The 24,312-nt window shown below is 39.8% G+C and overlaps 1 protein-coding gene across 1 annotated transcript in view; it reads right to left on the reverse strand.

Annotated features, from left to right (window-relative positions):
- Positions 1–581: 581 nt before the first annotated feature.
- Positions 582–24,312, reverse strand: part of LOC137620641 (trypsin-1-like) — a 23,891-nt gene continuing 160 nt past the window's right edge. Inside the window, exons 1-6 of the mRNA XM_068350946.1 lie at positions 23,765–24,312; positions 9,710–9,887; positions 9,228–9,436; positions 8,415–8,521; positions 5,855–5,980; positions 582–1,865 (exon numbers count right to left, since the gene is read on the reverse strand). The exon at positions 23,765–24,312 is cut by the window's right edge and continues 160 nt beyond it. Coding sequence (XP_068207047.1) covers positions 1,683–1,865; positions 5,855–5,980; positions 8,415–8,521; positions 9,228–9,436; positions 9,710–9,887; positions 23,765–24,312 — 1,351 coding nt within the window. The 3' untranslated portion in view covers positions 582–1,682. The remainder of the gene's footprint in view (positions 1,866–5,854; positions 5,981–8,414; positions 8,522–9,227; positions 9,437–9,709; positions 9,888–23,764) is intronic.

The following is a 24,312-nucleotide window of genomic DNA, read 5'->3' on the forward strand; positions in this document are numbered from 1 at the left end:
GACCATAATCTTGAGACAAGATACTTTTTGTCCCGTAGGTTAGCTTCACAAACTGTAGAGGAACTATCACAGGTCACAATGAAAATTTTAGTCCTGAAGATGGATAGTGGGCTATAAAGGTTGCGTGGTGTTTCCAGATTATAAGGCTTTTAGCACTCTCACCACTTACAGCTTCTTCCTGAAGGCTAGGGTAGATGTAATATTTAAGTGACTCAGGGCAAAATATCATGTTAAAAACTATCCTAAAGTTGCCTTCCTTACATTTTAGAGCAGATTGACAAACAGCAGAGTTGTAAACCAAACCTTAAGCATTTTATCTTTATTTCATCCAACAAGTGAAATATATGCAAAGAGGGAAAAGTTTATAATACAGAAGCATAAAATTTGTAGGACTTAAAATCTGCTTTAATTCAATGAATTTGTTCCAGATATTTTTTTTTTTAAAGAGTAGGACATTGTGTATATACTGTACAGTAATTGGGAAATCTTTACTACAGCCACAATTTTTTTGTAACCTTCCATGCACAGCTAGTAACTGCTGTACTCTATTTACATCCTGCATTGGTACTGAAACAATATAAAACATAGCTAACAAGAGTTTATTTACCATCAACAAACATTGTTAAAAATAGTTATCCAGTATTGAAAATCATTCTAGTGCTTTGAAGCCTTTCAAGCACCAATAAAAACCACCCTAGTGTAAAAAAAAAAAATAAAGACTTCCCATTCTGAAATAAATAATTCAATTAAATCAATTACATAAAAAATACAAACCATAACAAATGGTTTTGTTAATAAAAGCTCTTTAAAATCAACAGCACATAAAATTGAACAATGAGTCCATCCTTTATCATAAAATGATTGAAATAAAAATCTTGAAATTTATGGTACTAAGTCCATCCTTTATCATAAAATGATTGAAATAAAAATCTTGAAATTTATGGTACTAAGTCCATCCTTTATCATAAAATGATTGAAATAAAAATCTTGAAATTTATGGTACTGATTAAAATATTTGAACGCTAATTTGAATACTGACCAGCAAATGCTTAAGAAATTTCTACAATTAATTCAATTAGCACATCTTTCTATGAATAAATCTTATTACGTAAATCCTTATGGTTGTGTATTACATTAACAAGAACTCTATAACCTTTCTAGTTAGAATAACCTATTTTCTGTGAATCAAAACTACAGTATTGCAATTTCGTATAAAACTTTTTTGATCAAGACTTATCATTTGGGTAGCCTGGTATAACACGTTTAAAATACCCTATACTGTATAAAAACACGAGAAAAGAACTTAGGAGAATGGCAATTACCGTTAGGTTATTTCGATGCTCAAAATTAAATAAATTGCCAATAGATTCTTAAATATTACAGATTCAAGTGATAATCATGAATATATATTCAATAAAAGCAATCTTCAAACAGAATAGCTGCAACTATTGATTGTAACCACTTGAAAAATAGATTGAAGTACTTTAATTAAATAATGCCAAGTTGTACTTTGGGTACAGTACAAATACAATATTGGCCACGTAAGTGTAGTTTGGAGGGAGGGTACCTCACAAATAAAATTTTAAATATCCCCTCCCTTCCATCAAGTAAAAACATTAAAATGAAGAATGTGAATAGGATATAAGAATTTAGTAATAATGTGACCTCCATAGGATAAATATTCAAGATAGTACAGTAACTTCTGTCTTGATGATATTTAGATATATCCAAAGTAAATACTGGGTAATCCTAGTGTAAACACCAGGGTACCCCTCCCTTCCACATCCGTAACCAAAGCTTACCACCCCAACCTGTGTCCAGCGACCTCCTGCTCCATCTGTTACTAGTGGTCCCCCGGAATCTCCCTACAATAGAGAGTTGAAAAATAAGAATTTAATCATATACTACAAATCAACCAAAATTCACACATTCCAACCAGAATTCAAGTAAACCAAAGTTAACTGAATCACGTAAGCCTAAAGGCATAGAGATAAAAATGTCTGAAATCGCCCATGCATAAAAAAAAAAAAAAAAAACATGAAAGGCAATGGTATTGTATACTAAAATAAAATAAAACTTTAGGACAAAAAGAGCATGTCATAAAAATGTGACAAATTTCATGAAAAAATATTCAGATTTAGCTGATAAGCAATGACTGCAAAACTCAAAGAAATCAACATTGCATAGTAATTTATATAATTTCATGTAATTAAAGAGGGTCAATATTTTTTATATAATTTCAGGTAATTAAAGAGGGTCACTATTTTATTTACAACTACTGAGCATTGTTTAAGCCTTTAATGAAGCACTTGAAAAATTTACTTTGGTAGGCCAAGTACTTTTTGCAATCACTCCAGGTATTTTCCAACAGATTTGGGGAAGCCATCCTTAAGTAAACTTCCTAAAAACTAACTATCCTGAACTATTAGATAAAATTCTTCTCATGAACTACAAGCATTTTGTGAATGGCATAATTTTAACTTTGAAGCATTATCCTCATTTGTGTGTGCAAGTTCCTCTTTCTTACCTTACCCAAGCTCTTGATATATATGCAAGCTTGATTCATATTACAGTATTATTACTAGCTTAGCTACAACCTTAGTTGGAAAAGCAAGATGCTATAAGCCCAAAGGCTCCAACAGGGAAAAATAGCCCAGTGAGGAAGGAAATAAGAAAATAAAAAAAACTATATAAGTAGTTATGAACAATTCAAATATGTTTAGAACAGTAACAACATTCAAACATCTTTCGTATATAAACCGTAAAGATGTCAGCCTGTTCAACAGAAAAACATTTACTGCAAGTGTGAACTTTTGAAATTCTATTGATTCAACTACCCAATTAGGAATGAATATCATTCCACAACTTGGTCACAACTGGAATAAAGCTTCTAGAATACTGTATAGGATTGAGTCTCATGATGGAGAAGGCCTGACTATTAGAATTAGCTGCATACCTGGAATTACGAACAGGAAGTTACTGTTATGGAAGATATGTTGGTAGAGGATGGTCAGAATTATGAAAAATCTTATGCAACATGCATAACAAACTGCTGTAATTGAACTACTGTGCCAAAGATTAATATCTAGATCAGGAATAAGAAATTCAATAGACCATAAGTTCCTATCCAACAAATTAAGATGAGAATCATCAGCTGAAGACCAGACAGGAGAAAAATACTTAAAATAAGGTAGAATAAGAGAGTTTAAAGAAACGGTATTAATGCTGAGATCAGGATGTTGAGGAGCAACTGTCTTTGACTTACTGACCTCCTGTACTTACAATCATACTTTGAGTTTTTGTTTGGATTCAACTTTATGCCCCACATAATTTACACCAGGCACTAATTTTAGCTAGATCTCAATTAAGGGATTCAGCAACCCCAGATCTACATTCAGGAGATGGAATTGAGGCAGAGTGAGTAGTATCATCTGCATATGCAACAAACTTGTTTTCTAGGCCAAACCACATGTTTTGGGTATATAGTATGAGAGTAATGGGGTAAAAAGCTACCTTAAGGAACACCAGATATCACATTCCTATACTCACTATGGGCCCATCAACAACTCTTTGCAATTTATTACTTAAAAATTCAATAATGATACTAAGAAAAGACTCACACCCAACTGTTTGAGTTTGAAAACACAGGCCTCATGATTAAGACTATCAAAAGGCAGCACTAAAATTGAGGCCAATCATACAACCTTCTTGATCACAATCGAGGAATTTCTGTACATCATTGGAGATTGTAAGAGGAGTATCACATGCTCCAAGGACTTTATCAAATGGTTTTCTACAAATTCAATAGGTCTCTTTCCTTCAACCTCCTGATGCTTTGGAATTTCAAATGGTATGTATCCAATTTCATTCCAGTGAATTGTTCTACACCAGCTCTACAGTCATTTCTAAGACTTTAAATCTTGTTATTCCTACTGGATTTAAACTGTCCCAATTACATTTTCCCTCACTTTAGATCTCTACAATAGATAATGGCAATGGGGAAAGTGGAGGGTTAGAATAATAGGCTACATTACACAGATAATGGAATCTACTGGGCCATTAAGAAATCTGGAGGGCACAAGCTATATCTGTATTGCAAGAAGCACTAACCGTAATTTCACTTCTAATATCTATGTACTAAATAGATCTGGGTCAATGACCACAAGGTTAAGATTAAAGAGCATTCAGTTCAGTTGGCCTGTTATAATATTGTGGTTGTTGTGACCTACAGGGAACGTCTCTGCCTGGTGATCGCCAGACTGGGATTCAAGTCCTGCTCAAGCTCTTCAGTTCCATTAGTGTCTGCAATCTCACCCTCCTTATGAGCTAATGATTGGTAGTTTGGGGGAGCCTATAGGTCTACCTGCCGAGTCATTAGCAGTCATTGCCTGGGGTTTGGGTGCTGATCATATGTACAAGGGCAGTCTAGGGCATTGTCCTGCTTGTTAGGGCAATGTCACTATCCCTTGCCTCTGCCATTCATGAGCAGCCTTTAAGCCTTTAAAATCCAAGGCTACCAAGGTTCTGGGGTGATGGCTGACCTGTTTTGCATTAAGATGATTTGAATAACCTGGTGAAGCCCAAGAGTAGTAGCCCCAATTATGATAGCATCACCATGGTTCTGCAGGACAATACATCTCCAACCCTTTAGAATGGCATTGAAGTTTTACTCTAGACGCACTTGGGTGTTGAATGGGCTGTTATAGTCCAAATCCATAAATACAATCCAAGCTAATTTCTGTCAATGTAATAGCGTACTGCTCTTGGCCACATCCTTATGAGGTAAATGTCTTCATTAAAAGAGATCTCCATGACCAGTAAAGTACAAAGACCTTTTCTCGTGAAAAGATTTATCAAAGATGGGCAATGACAGCAAAATATTGAAATCTCTCAAGAACTTTATATATTCCCATGTTATTGTACTTTATTCTTCTATATTTGTAGCATTTTTTAATACCCTACACACAAGCTTATCCTCAGGAAATATCTTGGGGATTTAAGCTATGTAGTGATAATCTTAATCGTAATAAAATGACTAGATGCACAAAGGAATCATTCAAATTCATCAACCTATATGAAATTGGAAAAAATGTTGACATTATTTGGCATCCATTTGATTTGAACATAATGTATAATGTCTCAAGCAAGTTACATTGCAAGGAAACATCCTTTTTACAGAGAGAACAACAGTCTTTACTGAATATGTTGACCATCAGTTTCAACAGCTGCCATGCATATGGAATTCAGGCCAATCCAATCATTATTTAAAAATATCACAACCTCTGCTTTAAATTCAAACTTGTTGGTACTATCATCTCAGGAAATATTATGAATTACAAATTTCAATGAAAAAGTGCTCTTCAGTAATACTGATATACTGTACATTATACACACAGTAATTAGATTTTAGTAAAATAGAATAACATAGATCTCTCTTACAACTTGACATGGTGAATTACAAATTTATTTGGCAGAATGAATTAAAAGCTAAAAATCATGAATACAACTGACAAGATATTTGACCCTTTTACAATTTCAAGTGAAACTCATCTATTCCATTTATTTTCAAGATACTTTCCCCTGATAGGGAATAAAATAAAAAGTGAAAACCCTTCAATCACATTCGCTATTTTACTTTATCTGCCACATTTTCAAACAACTTAATTCCCTCCCAACTGCATGTGCCTATACAATTTTATGTTTGTTACATATGCTTAGTACATTATTTTTTTTCAAGAATATTCAGATACAAGATTAAGTTTCCTTCAACAAGGAATCAATAATGAAGAAAATTTAGTCTTTCACTTCCATACACATTTGGTATTAAAGCTTTCTGTATCAAAGTTTCACTAACCTTGCAAGAATCCTTTGCTAAACCTTTCTTGGCTTCATAATAAGTGCAAAGCATCTTTTCAGACACAGGGTTGATTCGCTCGTATACCTCTCGACACTTCGATACATTTAGGAATGGCAGATGCACCTACAGTAGAGTTAAAAAGAAAAGTCTATAGCAGGAATATTGGTTATCAACAGAAAAATTGGTGGATATGTAAAATGGTCTACATTAGTAATCATTCTCTAATCTTACTGTTATGAGGCAAACTATCCCAATTCTGGGGAGGTGTATGGAGAACATTTGATTGCATAATTAAAGGTGCTAATAGAGTCTGGTAAGGATGTGGAATGTCTGTATAGACAATTTTAAATTGAGGAGGTACTTTTTCTTTAAAAACAAAGAATCAATATGAACCCCATATTAAAGAAATCGCCTACAAGCCATTGCCTTCTGTCCACTAGCCACTTTACATACTACAAATATAAATCTCAAGAGGAACTGGTCACTACTTTAAAAATGAGGAAATATTCACCACTACCTTTCTTGCATTCTTGAGCTTTACAGATATTACAGTCTTTCCTTGGTAATACTTCTATTACCATCAAATCAGCTTCCTCATCTCCAACTAACACCCAGCCCACCCAACCACAAGATTATAAATTATAGACCATTTTACAGATCTTAACCATCTCTGTTCTTAAAAAAATGAAACCTCATTGAAATTAATTTGTTTAATCTTCAATATTCTCTCAGCTTTTGGTTTGTTTACTTTTCCTATCTTCTCATTCCAGACATGAAGTCTACAAATTCAAGAACTTCAACACTATCAACATTCAGCAATCTCACTTTACTTCTCAATCTCCTTTTAAACGTAAATCTAAAAATTCCTAAGTATTTTTTCCCCAAGATCCTTTACTGTACAGGCATAAATGTCTGAATTTCTTACATAATTCTTTGAATGATTTAAAACCCCCGGGAAGCTCCTCCTACATTGTCTTATTTATGCACTCTCAAGCTCATCCTGCCATAATTACTCATGCACAAGTAACTGCTAGTTCCATTCTCCCACTAGTCAAATTATTCTAGTCACTGTTTGCATTTTCTCTTAAAAAAAAATAAAAAAGGATGAATTTTGTTCAATCACTCAATTAACTTTACTATAATCCTCTTGTGGACCACTTCTGGATAATAATATTTTCGGCTCCACTAATCAATAAAGCAGATTGACCCTGGGGTCTCCTTAGTAACTTGCATGGGTGACTACTGGATACAATACAGTACTCTCCTGTGTACATATTCTATCCAATGTTACATTTTTAAGCTTACAAAAAGCTCTTTACATTCTATGGGCCCCTCTATATTGCAAATCTTTCAATTTATTTACATTTTCCCAAAATAAACCTGTCATTTATATAGCTACTTTTTCTTTAAATGCTGCACCTTAAAAGCTGGAACAGTAGTATAAGCTTGTAGACATGAAAATTATTAGTGGTACCCAATGGAGAGATATAGAGACACTGTTGCAATAGCTATGGCCAGTATTCCCACTCTTCATCAACCAAAGGCCATGAAGGATCGACTATTATTCATCCAGGATACCAACACTTCCCGTTCTCTATTTTGTGATGAACGGTCAGACATTGGTCAAACTTCTTCCTTCTATTAACATCATACAACTTTTTTACTTTTAGCTCAACTCACCTTGTCACTCAATTCATAACATCATTTTTTTTTTCTTACATCAATGATCACTTGCACATTGACCTACTGAAACATTTAATAACACCATACTGTACTTGTCAAATTTTGAGGTGATTGGATAGGGACCAATCTGTGAAGCTTACCTTCATAGTACAGTACTGTATATAGTAAAAAAATATTCAACAGTTAATGACAAAGGCAGCAAGGTGAGCTCTGGAAATTTCCAATAAGTACTTTAATGAATAAATATCAATACTTGTAGAGTACTGTCAAGAAATCTATGATAAATTAAGGTGTTTGCCAATAACTTGGGCCTCCAATAATTTCCAAGAATATCTTCTCATAATTTTGAGATTTTTCATGTGAATTGGGATAGAAAGTAAAATTTTTGTTTCTGGTATCTCACTGTAACTCCTTGCAATGTAGCAATAATTTATCTCCATGAATGGTTTCCTAATCAGTTAAGTTAGGCAGGCCTGGGTCTTTTCAGTACCTACATATTTTACAATACAAACTTTCACTATAAAAAAGTTTGCTCAAATTACAAACAGTATGCCCATCACCTCCAATGTGCAGCTTAATTCCACAGGTTTGATAGAATCAGATAAATCTAGACACACAAAAAGCCAGCAGATATGCAAAATATGAGGGATATTACAATTACTATAGTAAACTAAATGTTACTTAATGTCTCCCTTACTGTGGTTTCTGGTATAAATTAGTGCAAAATGAAAAAAAAAAAACTCAATTCTGGCTACTGTACCATGAAAATATTGACTTTCAGTATTATTTAAGGGACTTTGAGACAGTTTATTTACATATCAACAACTGTGGAAACCAAGACAAACTAGAAAGAGAAGGTTCACTAGCGACTTACCTGTAACAAAATTGGAGACCTTTCTCCCAGTTCTTTAGTAAGTCCCCATCCCACAACTATACCGTGGCTTCTACTTGTTCCATTATAAATGTTTTCATCCCATTCCTCTGAAGAGAAAAAAAATTAAGTTAATAAAAAAAAATAAAAGAATGTAATACTTGACATGTGTTCTAGGAAAATATCTTTCTTTTTGGGGAGCAATTAAACTTCTGAAGTAAAATTCAGATACTAATTTGGCTAAATCTCTAAAATGATGCATTATTCACCTATATGTAACCATAATCCTGATATAACATTCTGAGAATAAAACTGTTCAGTATCTCTCTAGCTGTTCATTCCCCCCCCCCCCCAAGGAATTCACTGTAAGCTGCTACTAATACATTTTTATGATCTCCATTGTCATATTCCTTGATAGTGGCTGGAATATTTCTGATTCCTCAATTTATTTTAATTTACAGCATCAATGTTCAATAATTGATGGAAAGATCTTGAAAAAAAAAATTTCCAAATTCAGTTATCTTCATCAGCATGTTGAAATGCCAGTGCCAACAGTGAAATAGAGTAGTTATAAACATGAAATACACAAGACCTTACACTTTACTTCTGTAATGGAGTTTCTATTGCCACAGCTGCTCTCTATTGCAGGAAGTTCCTTAACAATGTTTGTGATAAACTGATGATATAATATTCACCCATTTTCAATCCCTCTATGAATAATTTCCATACATACCTTAATGAATTTTGGAAAATGTTAATACTACCATTCTATGAAGTAAAAGTTCTAAAATTTGTGATTCAGAATAGGAAACTTACGAACATCAGGCAAGCAAACAGGACGAATGCTATAGCTTAGTTGAACAGGCTCTTCCATTCGTAAAAGCGCAATATCATTCATTAGGTTATTGCGGACAAATTTTTCATGGACAATAATGTGGGATATTTCTCTTACTACACGGCCCTTTTCCTGACGATTTGTTAAAACATGAGCCCCAAGCCAGGCATGGATGCTATAGGCAGGTAGTCTGGAAAGTAAAAGATTGGCCGATATTATTACAGGAATCGTAAGCACACCTAATTTCAATGACATTTATAAGTAGAGTACAATATTGAATGGTATCGAATCATGATCTTAATTCAATCTATCTAATATTATTAAGTAGTAAAATAGTTAATCTGACATACTATTCAGTGAATGCCAGATAAAGATTTTTAGAAGCACCAAACATACAGTACTGACTATAAATCCACTCAAACAGGCTAAGTATAGATACATATCTATAATTTAAAAGACATACATGGAGGCACAATGTCCTGCTGTAAGTAAGAAGCGTGTGTTGAGAAGAGAGGCACCACAGAAGGGTTTCCCTGATGCAACATGCACCAGTGCTACTTGCCAAGGCCACTCTCCATAAGCAGATACTTCGCCGCCCAAAATTCGAGCCTGAACAGGATCCACGTTTTTCATACCACAACCTTAAAAATCAGAATCTTTTTAGATATACATATTTCTTTTAAATCATTTGGTCAGTGAATTATGCAAATATTGATAAATGAGGTTAAACTATCATTACACCAGCACTTCTGATGGACATGCATGTACAGGGAAATACAAGAATTGCCTATCTTAAAATAAAATAGTCTAAGGAAAATGTAAGCAAATAGGACTTCTCAAAATTTGTGTTGATTAAAATAGACAATTATGGTTGCAATGCTGCAATTAAGATAATTAAACACTAGCTTTCACAGTAAACCAACCACTGACTTTAGCCTGAATACTCCCTTAACAGATTTTTCCAAGACTGATATCAATAATGAAGGTAATCTAAATAGGCTACTTAACTCTGTTAAAAGATATCAATTAGGGGGGGTGAAAAGTTATGCTTCTTTAGGGATTGAAGGTTGCAAGTCAAGTGGACTCATGAAATTATTTTTTTTACTTATTGTTACATTATATATAAAGAAACATTTGAGCTGTACTTTTTCAGTTATGGATATTGTAGATTTTAACCACACACTACTGTAGATACAATAAATGTTCTTGTGTTAGATGAGGTACTGGATGATATTTGAGGACAGGTCAGCTAACGTAACCAGAATTGCTTTATTTTTAATATAACAGGGTTTTTCTGGTGTTTGATTAAAGGAAAAAAATAAAGATTTACAATTTTACTTATGTAGAGAACATGAGTTCCACATCATCACTCCCAGCTGCCTTTTGATTTTGACACCTGCCTCTTATTTCAAATAAAAATATAAAAAGCCTCTCCACATGCAGGATCTTATCATTCATAACTTTACCGTTAACAGATAGCAAACCATGTCCACTTTCAACCCTGTAGATATCCATGCCTGCAAAAGATACTCTTTAAAATAACAAGACATTCAAGCACCTTTCTATACGGCTATACCCAGATTCAAATTACCTCCCTCATCAAAAGCCACGATGTTGGAAAAAATTTCTCCTTCATAGGTATTTTTTACTAATATGCATCTTAGGACTTACAGAACTTTACGGGTGGGTCAGGACAATAGTAATAATTAGATACTGTACTACATGAAATAAATCAGAGCAATACATGGGAATGTGGAGCTTGGATAGTTCATGGCACAATGGGAGGCAACCCAAACAAAGAGGAAACCTCTCATGCATACCCTTCAACAGACTCAACATGACTGGTATCTAGCTCCCTCCCTGAGATCATCTCCCCTGATGACAGTTTTAGCCTGTTATTTGATGCCCATCAGGTGCATATAAACTACAGTACTGTAATTGTTTTTTGGGTTGGAGAAGTGTGTGTAATAGGGTACATGCCTCTCCTCTAAATGTTTCCGAGATTAGTTCTCGGAAACCACACACCACATTAACAACCTCCCCCTCTCCCAAAAAAGGGGTTAGTGATGTGTGGTCTTAAGACCCTCCCTCTTCCTTGGCCTTATGTAGTGACGCATATGAGCTTTACTACAAATATAAAGATGGTAGTCAAGACCGTACTAGTGACCTGTGCTTTATATTAGGATTAGACCATGATGTAACCTTAAATTCTTGTAGTTTTTATTATTTTCATCTAAATACCAAGTTCTCTAGGTTAGGTTAGATTATAATGAATTATTTAATTTTTCTAGGTTTAGTACTTTGCACCCAAATACCACGGTGTTCTATTGTGGTCATCATAGGGTTATGGAATACATAATTGTATACGTTAAAACATTTCAACCTAGAATGAAAGCAATTTTATATTAGCACTTTATTTTATGTTTACAAACAGCCTTTCCTGTGGATTTTCAGGCATCCCATCCAAAGTCATGGTGGATAACCATTCTACCAAGTCTACTTTGTTGTGAACACTGAAAGCATATTTAAACGTATTCCTATGCCCACTATAATAATGTTTAAGGTTCTGTATAATTTCCAATATTGTATTCACTATGGTTAGGGACTTTATGACCTAAAATCAAATTTAAGACTCAAACGTTTATGAATGCCACTGCCTAGACCGATACAGCACTCCATATCATTAAAAAGTTAAAAGTTACATTTGCCTTAAATATTATATACATTAGTTGTTGGATTTTAAGATTTTTGGCACGTCATAGCCTAACCAGTTACATTGGAGTCCCACAATAGCGTTTAACCAACTTCTTAGGGTAATGCTCAGAACATTTGTTTGGGTACTACAGAAAAATACACTGTCAAAAACAATTTATAGGTCTGAATCATACAGACCAGAATTATTAGGTTATCCACAATTTAACCTATTCCTAGGATCGTCTCAACTATCAAGTCACTGGTGTGTCACAATAAGACATCCGACCCATCATACTAGACTCCCCAGCAACGGGTACAACCGACCTATCATGGGTACAACTAACCAATCGCCAGTTCCTGTAGGCCTACAGGGTGCAGGCCAACCATTTATGTGGGTACTACAAGCTCCCCAGTCATAGGAGTCCTCTGGGCTGATCAGTTACACAAGGGCAAGCTATCCAGTCACTGGAGTGCCACAAGCTATCTAATGATGGACCATATCTAAATGGTTCCTATGACAGCATAGTCCAATTTGAGATAAGAGTTCCATACACAAACCAATGGAAGAATGTCGTAGCCTGGCCGGTGATAAGTTACTGTATATCTAGGCAACCATAAAATAATATACAACCACAATCATCTAGACTACATGGTAGTAGTTTAATAACTTGAGCAAACTTATCACTGAAGCTATATATCCTGACAAATTACTGTACTTGCTGCAGTACAGTACCACAGTCATTCAAAGAACTAGTTGAAGCCCCATGCATCACAAATTTATCTTCATAACTCCTTAGTAACAATGTTTATGTAACTTATGAAATTTAAAAAAGGGGCATTTATAACTAAAATTAAGATAAAGACTGCACATTACTGTTTTAACCCAAAGGCTAGAGATTCATTACTCAAAATTCTATGCCGGATAAAGTTCAAAGTAGGCCTATTCAGCCAAAATTCTTGCAAGCTGTTGACAAATTTTAATAATAAAAACATCTAATAACTATCCACCTTTAGCAAAAGTACAGCAGGTAAAAATTATAGAACACCACAGGAAATCATCTCTAATATGTTATTTTCCTTAGTAAAATAAATTTTTGAATATACTTACCCGATGATCATGTAGCTGTCAACTCTGTTGCCCGACAGAAAAAATCTAAGGTCGGGATACGCCAGCGATCGCTATACAGGTGGGGGTGTACATCAACAGCGCCATCTGTCGAGCAGGTACTCAAGTACTTCTTGTCAACAAGAACTCAATTTTCTCCTCGGTCCACTGGTTCTCTATGGGGAGGAAGGGAGGGTCCTTAAATTCATGATCATCGGGTAAGTATATTCAAAAATTTATTTTACTAAGGAAAATAACATTTTTCAATATTAATCTTACCCGATGATCATGTAGCTGATTCACACCCAGGGGGGTGGGTGGAGACCAGCATACATGTTAACATTAGAAGCTAAGTATCCCGTATTTCATTTTAGCAGTTATTCAAAATAACAAACATAAAATAAATAAGTACCTGGTAAGGAAGTCGACTTGAACCATTACTCTGCCTTTTTTAAGTACGTCTTCCTTACTGAGCCTAGCGATCCTCTTAGGATGCTGAGCGACTCCTAGGTGCTGAAGTATGAAGGGCTGCAACCCATACTAAAGGACCTCATCACAACCTCTAATCTAGGCGCTTCTCAAGAAAGAATTTGACCACCCGCCAAATCAACCAGGATGCGGAAGGCTTCTTAGCCTTCCGTACAACCCAAAAAACAACAATAAAAAGCATTTCAAGAGAAAGATTAAAAAAAAGGTTATGGGATTAAGGGAATGTAGTGGTTGAGCCCTCACCTACTACTGCACTCGCTGCTACGAATGGTCCCAGGGTGTAGCAGTTCTCGTAAAGAGACTGGACATCTTTGAGGTAAAATGATGCGAACACTGACTTGCTTCTCCAATAGGTTGCATCCATAACACTCTGCAGAGAACGGTTCTGTTTGAAGGCCACTGAAGTAGCGACAGCTCTAACTTCATGTGTCCTTACCTTCAGCAAAGCAAGGTCTTCTTCCTTCAGATGAGAATGGGCCTCTCTAATCAAAAGCCTGATGTAATAAGAAACTGCGTTCTTAGACATCGGTAAAGCAGGTTTCTTGATAGAACACCATAAAGCTTCTGATTGTCCTCGTAATGGCTTTGTACGTCTTAAATAGTACTTAAGAGCTCTTACTGGGCAAAGTACTCTCTCTAGTTCGTTCCCAACCAAGTTGGACAGGCTTGGGATCTCGAACGACTTGGGCCAAGGACGAGAAGGAAGCTCGTTTTTAGCTAAAAAACCAAGCTGCAAGGAACATGTAGCCGTTTCAGATGTAAAACCTATGTTCCTGCTGAAGGCGTGAATCTCACTGACTCTTTTAGCTGTTGCTAAGCAAACGAGGAAAAGAGTCTTCAATGTGAGATCCTTAAAAGAGGCTGATTGAAGCGGTTCGAACCTTGCTGACATCAGGAACTTTAAAACCACGTCTAGGTTCCAGCCTGGTGTGGCCAACCGACGCTCCTTTGATGTCTCAAAAGACCTAAGGAGGTCCTGTAGATCTTTGTTGGTGGAAAGATCTAAGCCTCTGTGGCAGAAGACCGCTGCCAACATGCTTCTGTAACCCTTGATCGTAGGAGCTGATAGGGATCTTACGTTCCTTAGATGTAAAAGGAAGTCAGCTATCTGCGTTACAGAGGTACTGGTTGAGGATACTGCATTCGCCTTGCACCAGCTTCGGAAGACTTCCCATTTAGACTGGTAGACCTTGAGAGTGGATGTCCTCCTTGCTCTGGCAATCGCTCTGGCTGCCTCCTTCGAAAAGCCTCTAGCTCTTGAGAGTCTTTCGATAGTCTGAAGGCAGTCAGACGAAGAGCGTGGAGGCTTGGGTGTACCTTCTTTACGTGCGGCTGACGCAGAAGGTCCACTCTTAGAGGAAGAGTCCTGGGAACGTCCACTAGCCATTGCAGTACCTCGGTGAACCATTCTCTCGCGGGCCAGAGGGGAGCAACCAATGTCAACCGTGTCCCTTCGTGAGAGGCGAACTTCTGTAGTACCCTGTTGACAATCTTGAATGGAGGGAACGCATACAGGTCTAGATGGGACCAGTCCAGAAGAAAGGCATCCACGTGAACTGCTGCTGGGTCTGGAATCGGTGAACAATACATCGGGAGCCTCTTGGTCATCGAGGTAGCGAATAGATCTATGGTGGGCTGGCCCCACAGGGCCCATAGTCTGCTGCAAACATTCTTGTGAAGGGTCCACTCTGTGGGGATGACTTGACCCTTCCGGCTGAGGCGATCTGCCATGACATTCATGTCGCCCTGAATGAACCTCGTTACCAGCGAAATCTTTCGATCTTTTGACCAAGTGAGGAGGTCCCTTGCGATCTCGAACAACTTCCTCGAATGAGTCCCTCCTTGCTTGGAGATGTACGCCAAGGCTGTGGTGTTGTCGGAGTTCACCTCCACCACCTTGCTTAGATGGAGGGACTTGAAGTTTATCAAGGCCAGATGAACTGCCAATAGCTCCTTGCAGTTGATGTGAAGTGTTCTTTGCTCCTGATTCCACGTGCCCGAGCATTCCTGTCCGTCCAGTGTCGCACCCCAGCCCGTGTCCGATGCGTCCGAGAAGAGACGGTGGTTGGGGGTCTGAACAGCCAATGGTAGACCTTCCTCGAGAAGAATGCTGTTCTTCCACCACGTCAGTGAAGACCTCATCTCTTCGGAAATGGGCACTGAGACCGCTTCTAGCGTCATGTCCCTTCTCCAGTGAGCAGCTAGATGAAACTGAAGGGGGCGGAGGTGGAGTCTGCCTAACTCGATGAACTGGGCCAGCGATGAAAGCGTCCCTGTTAGACTCATCCACTGCCTGACTGAACATCGGTTCCTTCTCAGCATGCTCTGGATGCATTCTAGGGCTTGACTGATCCTGGGGGCCGACGGAAAAGCCCGAAAAGCTCGACTCTGAATCTCCATACCTAGATAGACAATGGTTTGAGATGGGACGAGCTGGGACTTCTCTATATTGACCAGGAGACCCAATTCCTTGGTCAGATCCATAGTCCATCTGATATTCTCCAGACAGCGACGACTTGACGAAGCTCTTAAAAGCCAGTCGTCCAAATAGAGGGAGGCTCTGATGTCTGCCAAGTGAAGGAATTTGGCAACATTCCTCATCAGTTTCGTAAACACAAGAGGTGCCGTGCTTAGGCCAAAGCACAGGGCTTGGAACTGGTACACGACCTTTCCAAAGACGAACTTTAGGAAAGGTTGGGAGTCTGGATGGACGGGGACATGAAAGTATGCGTCTTTCAGGTCCAACGAGACCATCCAGTCTTCCTTCCTGACCGCTGCTAGGACCGACTTCGTCGTCTCCATTGTGAACGTCTGCTTGGTGACAAAAGCGTTGAAAGCACTGACGTCCAGCACCGGTCTCCAACCTCCTGTCTTCTTCGCTACCAGGAAGAGACGGTTGTAGAAGCCCGGACTATGACTACCGCTCCCTTTTGTAGCAAGAGCGACACCTCTTGTTGCAACTCTAGCCTCTTGTCCTTCTCCTTGTAGATGGGAGAGAGGTTGATGGGAGAAGTTGCTAGAGGGGGACTGCGGCAGAACGGAATCCTGTACCCCTCCCTTAGTAACTTCACAGACTGAGCGTCTGCACCTCTGTTCTCCCAAGCCTGCCAGAAGTTCTTGAGCCTGGCTCCCACTGCTGTCTGGAGAGGTAGGCAGTCAGATTCTGCCTTTTGAGGACTTGGAACCCTTCTTCAATTTGCCACGATGACTGTCGGCACGGGTACCTCCTCTGCTGGAGGTTCTGCCACGAAAGGGCGGGATAAACCTAGACGCTGGTGTGTCCATCCTAGGTCTAGGCACGGAAGGTAAAGCTTTGGCCTTACGTGCGGAGGACGCCACCAGGTCATGGGTGTCCTTCTGGATCAACGAGGCAGCCATCCCCTTGACCAGCTCTTCCGGAAAGAGACACTTGGAAAGCGGAGCAAACAACAACTCCGACTTCTGGCATGGAGTGATCCCAGCAGACAAGAATGAGCAAAGATGGTCTCTCTTCTTAAGCACTCCCGACACGTACGAAGCCGCAAGCTCACCAGACCCATCCCGAATGGCCTTGTCCATGCTAGACATGATAAGCATGGCCGAGTCCTTATCCGAAGGGGAAGTCTTTCTGCTTAAAGCTCCCAAACACCAATCGAGGAAGTTGAAGATCTCAAAAGCACGAAAAACTCCCTTCAACAGATGATCCATGTCAGAAAAGGACCAGCAAATCTTAGATCGTCTCATAGTCAGCCTGCGGGGAGAGTCAACCAGACTTGAGAAGTCGCCCTGGGCAGAGGCATGAACTCCCAAGCCGGGTTCCTCTCCCGTGACATACCAGACGCTTGATTTGGAAGCAAGCTTGGTAGGCGGAAAGATGAAAGCAGTCTTTCCTAGCTGCTTCTTGGACTGCAACCACTCTCCCATAACCCTCAAAGCTCTCTTGGATGAGCGTGCGAGAACGAGTTTGGTGAAGGCAGGAGCTGCTGACTGCATGCCTAACGCAAACTCGGAGGGAGGAGAGCGAGGGGTTGCAGACACAAACTGTTCCGGATACAAGTCCCTGAACAGGGCAAGGACTTTCCTAAAGTCTAAGGAGGGAGGCGTAGACTTGGGTTCTTCTAAGTCGGAGTGCGGATCGTCCAAATGCGCAGCTTCGTCGTCATCAGATACTCCATCATCCGAAAGCTGAGGAGGAAGTGGCAAAGGTGGAGCAGAAAGCTGAATGGCTGAATCCAGCAGCACGGGTGCATGCGTAGCTGCTGCGGATCCAACATCATGCCGCTGCTGGTCAGTCTGCGAGCAGGCAACAACAAAAGCGGAGTGCTGGTGCGTGGGAGGGACTGCCGTGGGTTGCGGAGCATGCCGCATGGGTTGCGGAGCATGCCGCAATGCGTCAAAACACGGCAGCTCTACAGCACCTTCCCACTGCCGATGCGGAAGCTCACGCATGTCAACGGAGGGTGCAGCATGAACATGCGTCTGGCAGGGTCGACTGCGCATCGGTGGTGGAGCTCTCACAGGTGGAGTGTGGGAGCAGGCAGCCGCAGTATCTGCTGAGCGCACAACCGTGGCAGGTTGTAGGTTAACAGGTGCAGTGTCATACTCCTGCATGAAGGAAGCAAGCTGAGACTGCATAGTCTGCAGCATGGACCACTTAGGGTCTACCGTGGTTAGTGCGGCAACAGACGGAGTAGTTGCCTGCTGCGGAACCACTCTACCTCTCTTGGGAGGTGTGCAGTCTTCGGAAGACTGCGGCGAGTCCGAACTGACCCAGTGGCTACACCTGGGCCGTTGGACTCGCTCGGAAGGGACCTTACGCTTGAGAGGTCGTGAGACCTTGGTCCAACGTTTCTTCCTCGAAACTTCTTCCACAGACGAGGAATGACAGGGCTCATTCGTCTGTTTGTGGATGGGACGATCTCTGACAGATACGTCCGCAACCACTGAGGGTACATCCGTACGCTGATCAAGGCCTGTCGAACCCTTTGGTCCTTCGACATTGCTTCTCCCCTGGGCTTGGGAGCTTGCAAGAGGTCCCGGACTGGGAGGACGACTAGCACGTACAGGAGTACTCTCATGCGCAACACTGACACTGACACTTTTCACTTCACTTGCACTCACTACACTTCCCACTGCACTTTGCGCTTTCAACTCTTTGACATCGGCCAAAAGTTGATTACGGTCATTAGCTAATGACTCCACTCTGTCACCAAGAGCCTGAATGGCACGCATCATGTCCGCCATGGAGGGTTGAGCACTAGTAGCAGGGTCGGGAGTCACCACTACAGGGGAAGGAGTAGGTTGAGGGGCATGGGGAGAGGAAAAATCAAAAGAGCGAGAAGAACTCCTCCTGATCCTATCCTTCTCTAGCCTACGTGCATTCTTTAGGAATTCGTTAAAATCGAATTCCGAAAGCCCAGCGCATTCCTCACATCGATCTTCCAATTGACAGGATTTACCCCTACAATTGGAACAAACGGTGTGAGGATCTATGGAGGCCTTCGGAAGACGCCTAGAACAAGCCCTAACACTACACTGCCTGTACTTAGGGACTTGAAAATGGTCAGACATCTTGAATTCCAGAAATAGTCAAGGGGGAAATCCAAAAACTAGCAAAGTTCATTAACAATTAATCCAAATCTAATCAAAAAGCTTGATAAGCTAATGATAAAGGTTCCTGAATAGCGAAGGCTAAAATCTAGAGCGAATACATCACCAAAATCGTGAAAAACAACTCCAGAAACAACAGCGTATCCAAGTAGGTCTTGCCGGTGGCACGACAGAGGAAAAATTGAGTTCTTGTTGACAAGAAGTACTTGAGTACCTGCTCGACAGATGGCGCTGTTGATGTACACCCCCACCTGTATAGCGATCGCTGGCGTATCCCGACCTTAGATTTTTTCTGTCGGGCAACAGAGTTGACAGCTACATGATCATCGGGCAAGATTAATATTGAAAAATAAAATTTAAAAAAATTCCCATGGTAAATAGTGTTTTCTATGAATTTAACCTTCCTTCAACTGCAAATAAACCGTTCTCCCATAATTCACCCCCATACCCAACTAACACAGGTGGGAACTGGGGACTTTTTGTGGAGGAAAACAAGTAAAAACATCATTTACAACTTTCAAGATTTGTAAAAGGGTACAAAACCTAACAAACCCTAAACTAATAGTTTCTAGGTAAAAATACTACTGGCAGGGGGGGGGGGGGGGGGGTTTACAATACAGTACTCCCCTTCCAAGGCCACAGACGTAGCCAGGGGACAAGATCCCAGGACCCACCTTCCCAGGTCACAGACCTACAGTAGCAAGGTGATAAGCCCTTCGGACTCCCCTACCCAGGTCACAAACTAGGTAAATCACAAATAACTCCTTACTCTATGATTGAGACGTGAAAGATTGGGGATCATCGGGGTCTATTAGAAATCCCTGGTAATGTTGTGGAGGGTAAAGGTGACTGGCGCGGATGAAAAATACGCAGCAATGTATGTACAAATAAATGAACCGGAGCGGATACATGCGGTTTGTAAAAGTTAAACAAAATAGAGAAATATTTTTGGGGAATAGGATGCCAATACTTTGTGTAATTTATTGTGGATTTATAATGGCTCCCAAAGAAAAATGCAGAGAAGAAAGAGCAAAAGGTTAGTTTAACCATTATTTATAGATTCCTCAGTTAATTTTCCTCACCTAAAACTCACGATTCCCACTGGGTGGCCACCATTACCATAGGATATATTAGGGTTTACCTTATTAACTATATATTTGCAGCAGAAGTAAAGTTAATTTTCAAAGAAAACAGGAGTTCTTCCAATATAAACCCCATTTCTTTGTTAGTAAGGCTTTTTCCGTGTTGTTCTATAATAATACCCAAGGATGCAACTGTATTTCATGAGAATTAGCCTACAGTAAACCAATTCCCTTCTACCTCCACCAAAGGCTTTTAATGGGATGATACGTACGTATATCTTGGTAATTTACACAGACAGTCAAGTCATATCAAGACAATGTTACAGCCAAGTCATATCAAGATAATGTTAATGAAATTGGATGCAATAATTGTTCTCTTCTCAGGCCAGGCATAGGCTAAGTGTCATGTGCCTTTTACAATTTAAGAAAATCAAGACATTTGTGAATTTTCGTCTTCCCTGCCCGCACATTTTGTATATCTTTTGCATCTATGGTACAATCCTAATAACTTTCCTTAGCAATGCTTTGATAAATTAATGTAGGCAATAGTGTTAAAATAATTTCTTTAACTCATCTGTTACGCACTTATTACTGAAGTGCCAGATTTGCCGTGAGCATGTGGGGAGTTTATGCTCCACCACAGCTCGCTTTGCTCACAAATAGTTTTCCTCGTTGCGCATATGTTATGACAAGTGGTACATGGATGTACTGCATAGCCTATACCACGAGCGTGGGTCGCTATCAAAATATGATTACGCTAATTTATCTATAATTTACTTGACATTACTCCACTGGCCTTTGCTCCACTGTGGCTCCCTTCAGCCACAAATAAATATCTCATTGCTCCTTTGTTCTGGCAAGTGGTACAATGAGGTGCAGCGCACATCAACTATGTGGTCACTATTCCGGAGATATTTTTCTACTTTTGAGAAGCAATCCAGACACTCCAAGTGATGGAAAGCACTCACTGATAGAGAGAAAAAAGTCATTACACATGTTCAGTTATTAGAAATACCTGTCATTGGCCTATTCAGGAATAGCTACCAGAGATTCATAGATGGCCTACTGCACCCACGAAGAAAACATGGCATTTCATTGACGAGAATGGAAAATTAAGTAAAGATAAAGGAGTCAAATAGTTTCCTCGATAGATGTTCACCAGAATGTCAGTTTGGGAAGTCCAGCCCCCAGTGTGGTACCCAACCACAGCAGTGACCCCCCAAGTAAAGAGCAAACTTATGGTCCAAGGCTGGAATCAATCTGGTGCCATGGAATGCAAGGCAAACACGTTACCACTGTACTAGCCAGGAAGATAGTACAGTCACGTAAGAAACTCGTAGTTTTATTTCTTATGAGGAAATGTTGTCCCAACCAGAACTATGATAATACCCAATCATTTTGCAAGCTATATGCTACTTTAGGAACTACTGAATGACAAAGCAGCATTGATTTATAATAGCCTAGGCCAAGTTAGGTTATAGGGTACGTGATCATAACTTTAATTTGACATTGAGGGGAGAAGGTATATGCATGATGCACTAATTTCTAAACAAATCCACCATTTCTTTTTCCTACTCGCTATCTTGTTTCATCCATTGCTGTCCATGAATATTAGGGCAAACCACACACCTTAAGTTTTCCTACCAAACACAATTATGTTTATGTTAAATTCTGGTTCCTTAAACCCCATATTTTCTAGTGAGAAAATCCATACAATAAGAGGTGAAGCTCTCCTATGTAATTAAAACCTAGCAAACTAGGCTATGTCATGCCAGGGTTGGTTTGCTACAATTCATCCTAATTCGGATAGGGCTGTTTATTTTCTTGCAAGGTGCGGGTAGCTATCTATAGTCAATTCTTTTTAGCGAGGCAGATGTGCACCGACTAGCAGAGGTGCCCTTTTAACTCGGAAAAGTTTCCTGATCGCCGATTGGTTGGACAAGATAATTCTAACCAACCAGATAACAGGAAACTTGGTAAATGTGTAGGAGAGCTCCGCGGAAGATCTTGACGAATTTAAACACCTACAATTCACTATTATATCATATAGAACGCTTATATAATAGTCAATATATGAGCAGCTTCTATTTAACGAAGATATTCGTGTGTATAGTTATGTTTCACCTGGATTTTTTCTAAGTGTTTGTTTTTGTTTACTGTGTGATGTCTTGGCTAAAATGAGCTGTTTCACCGCCTTACTGCGTATGGCAAACTAGTTCTCAATGCTATTCTAACCAATAACAGGTGTTTTCTTGACGTCACACTGTTTGAAAACCAATCATGGCGGTTTTTACAAATCTAGCCAATGCTGACACTTATTACTTCACTTATCCCTGCTATTTTTCCACCAGTTACCACAGTTTACGTGAAGTTCCGCGGAGGAATATTTTTGCACGTCTCGGATCTCCCTTCAAACTGAAAAGATCATTTTGCCGTGAAGTATGGAGTAATTAGCAGGACCTTCATCCCGTTCCGACTGTGTCACTTGTGACAATTGCTTTATTTCTTATGGGGATTTTGTGTACATTATTCAGGGAAAGTTGAATTGCTAATTGCATTTGCTCAACGTCATGGTTTGATTTTGGCAGAGAAAAAGTGCCCTAATTGTGAAAATGTGTGCCGTATAGATTACAACAAATTAGCATTCCAGTGTGATCGTAGTGTGGTTACTCGTGGGAAAAGGAAGAGGAGGTGCAATTTTTTCGTGTCTTGTTTCAAAGGTAAGTTAGATATTGAGAATAATTTAAAGTTTGTGTTCCTTTTTTTGCAAAAGGCGTTATCATTTGAATTTGTTTCGTTTGAACTGAAACTCAATGTGGCCTTAAGGGGGGGTTGCAGGGGGGGCGGAGGCCCCCCCCCCCCGGTAGGCCTAGGTAGGGGTACAGGGCCCCATAGGCTAGGTTAGGTGGGTGTCTTAGGTTCGGTGGTGCCCTGAAAATTACTGTGGCCTTAAGGGGGGGTCGCAGGGGGGGCGGAGCCCCCCCGGTAGGCCTAGGTAGGGGTACATGGCCCCCAGGGTAGGGTAGGTAGTTGTATTAGGTTCGGTAGTGCCCCGAAAAATCACTTTTCTCCTCCTCCCCCCACCCAAAAACCCCGCTTCCCACTGGGGTCCCCCATAATTGTAGTAGTAGGTTTATGCTTACATTTTCTGTGTAAGAGTTAGGTGGTTGTAGGAGGATTATCTCACAGTTTGAAGGTAACTGTAGCTCTAATTTACTGTTTTCTTTCGTTTTCTACTTTTAGAAACTTTTAAATCGAGCGCGGAGCTCTCCTACACATTTACCGGAAACTTTTCCGAGCTAAAAGGGCACCGCTGCGAGTCAGTGCAAATGCGCCTTAATAAAAAAAATTGAGTATAGTAGTTTCGAGTTGGGTTACCTCAACCTACGCACAACCATCGATAAAGATGAACGTATTAATAAGTAATATGGTGGATAAGCGCATGCATATGACGAACAAACTGCAATTTAAATGAAGAATGAAGGCACACAATTAGTTTACAAACCAGCATAAACACACTGCATTATTTTTTAAACTTGCTACTTCCGACAATACTTACCCATAGCTTCGTAATATTTTTCAGTCTCATTTGATGCTGCTGCTTTAGTTTCATTTAATGACGAAGACTGCTTCATCGGCTCTGAATCCAAGGAATTGATCGTATTGTTCTGGGGTTCCTTATCAAACGATAAAATGAACCTGGCTATTTCACTGACACGCTCTAAGTCTTCCCGGACCACTTGGCGTTCATCTTCAATGGCATCTATCGCTAAAATATCGTCCACAATAAAATCACTTCTTCCCAAATCTGGCTTAAGTCTAGACTCGGGTGAGGGAAAATCACTTCTACCCAACTCGGCCTCAAGTCTGGACTCAGGTGAGGGGGCATTTTCGTCCGGTAAACAAATACGATTACTTTCTCCTGAAGGCTCCTGTCCTGGACTGATGCTATCAGAAGGATAAGAAAGGGGCGTTTGCTCCGTTTCTGCCCTTAATGTACTTAACCTCGCTTTCAGTTTATCAGACCAACTTGAGGAGGACGTAGTGTGAACATAGGAGTTCGTCCGAGCAACTAAAACATTAGCAATGATCATGGCTGTAATCACA

Source organism: Palaemon carinicauda, chromosome 27 (assembly GCF_036898095.1).
Source record: "Palaemon carinicauda isolate YSFRI2023 chromosome 27, ASM3689809v2, whole genome shotgun sequence".
Classification (NCBI taxonomy): Eukaryota; Metazoa; Arthropoda; class Malacostraca; order Decapoda; family Palaemonidae; genus Palaemon; species Palaemon carinicauda.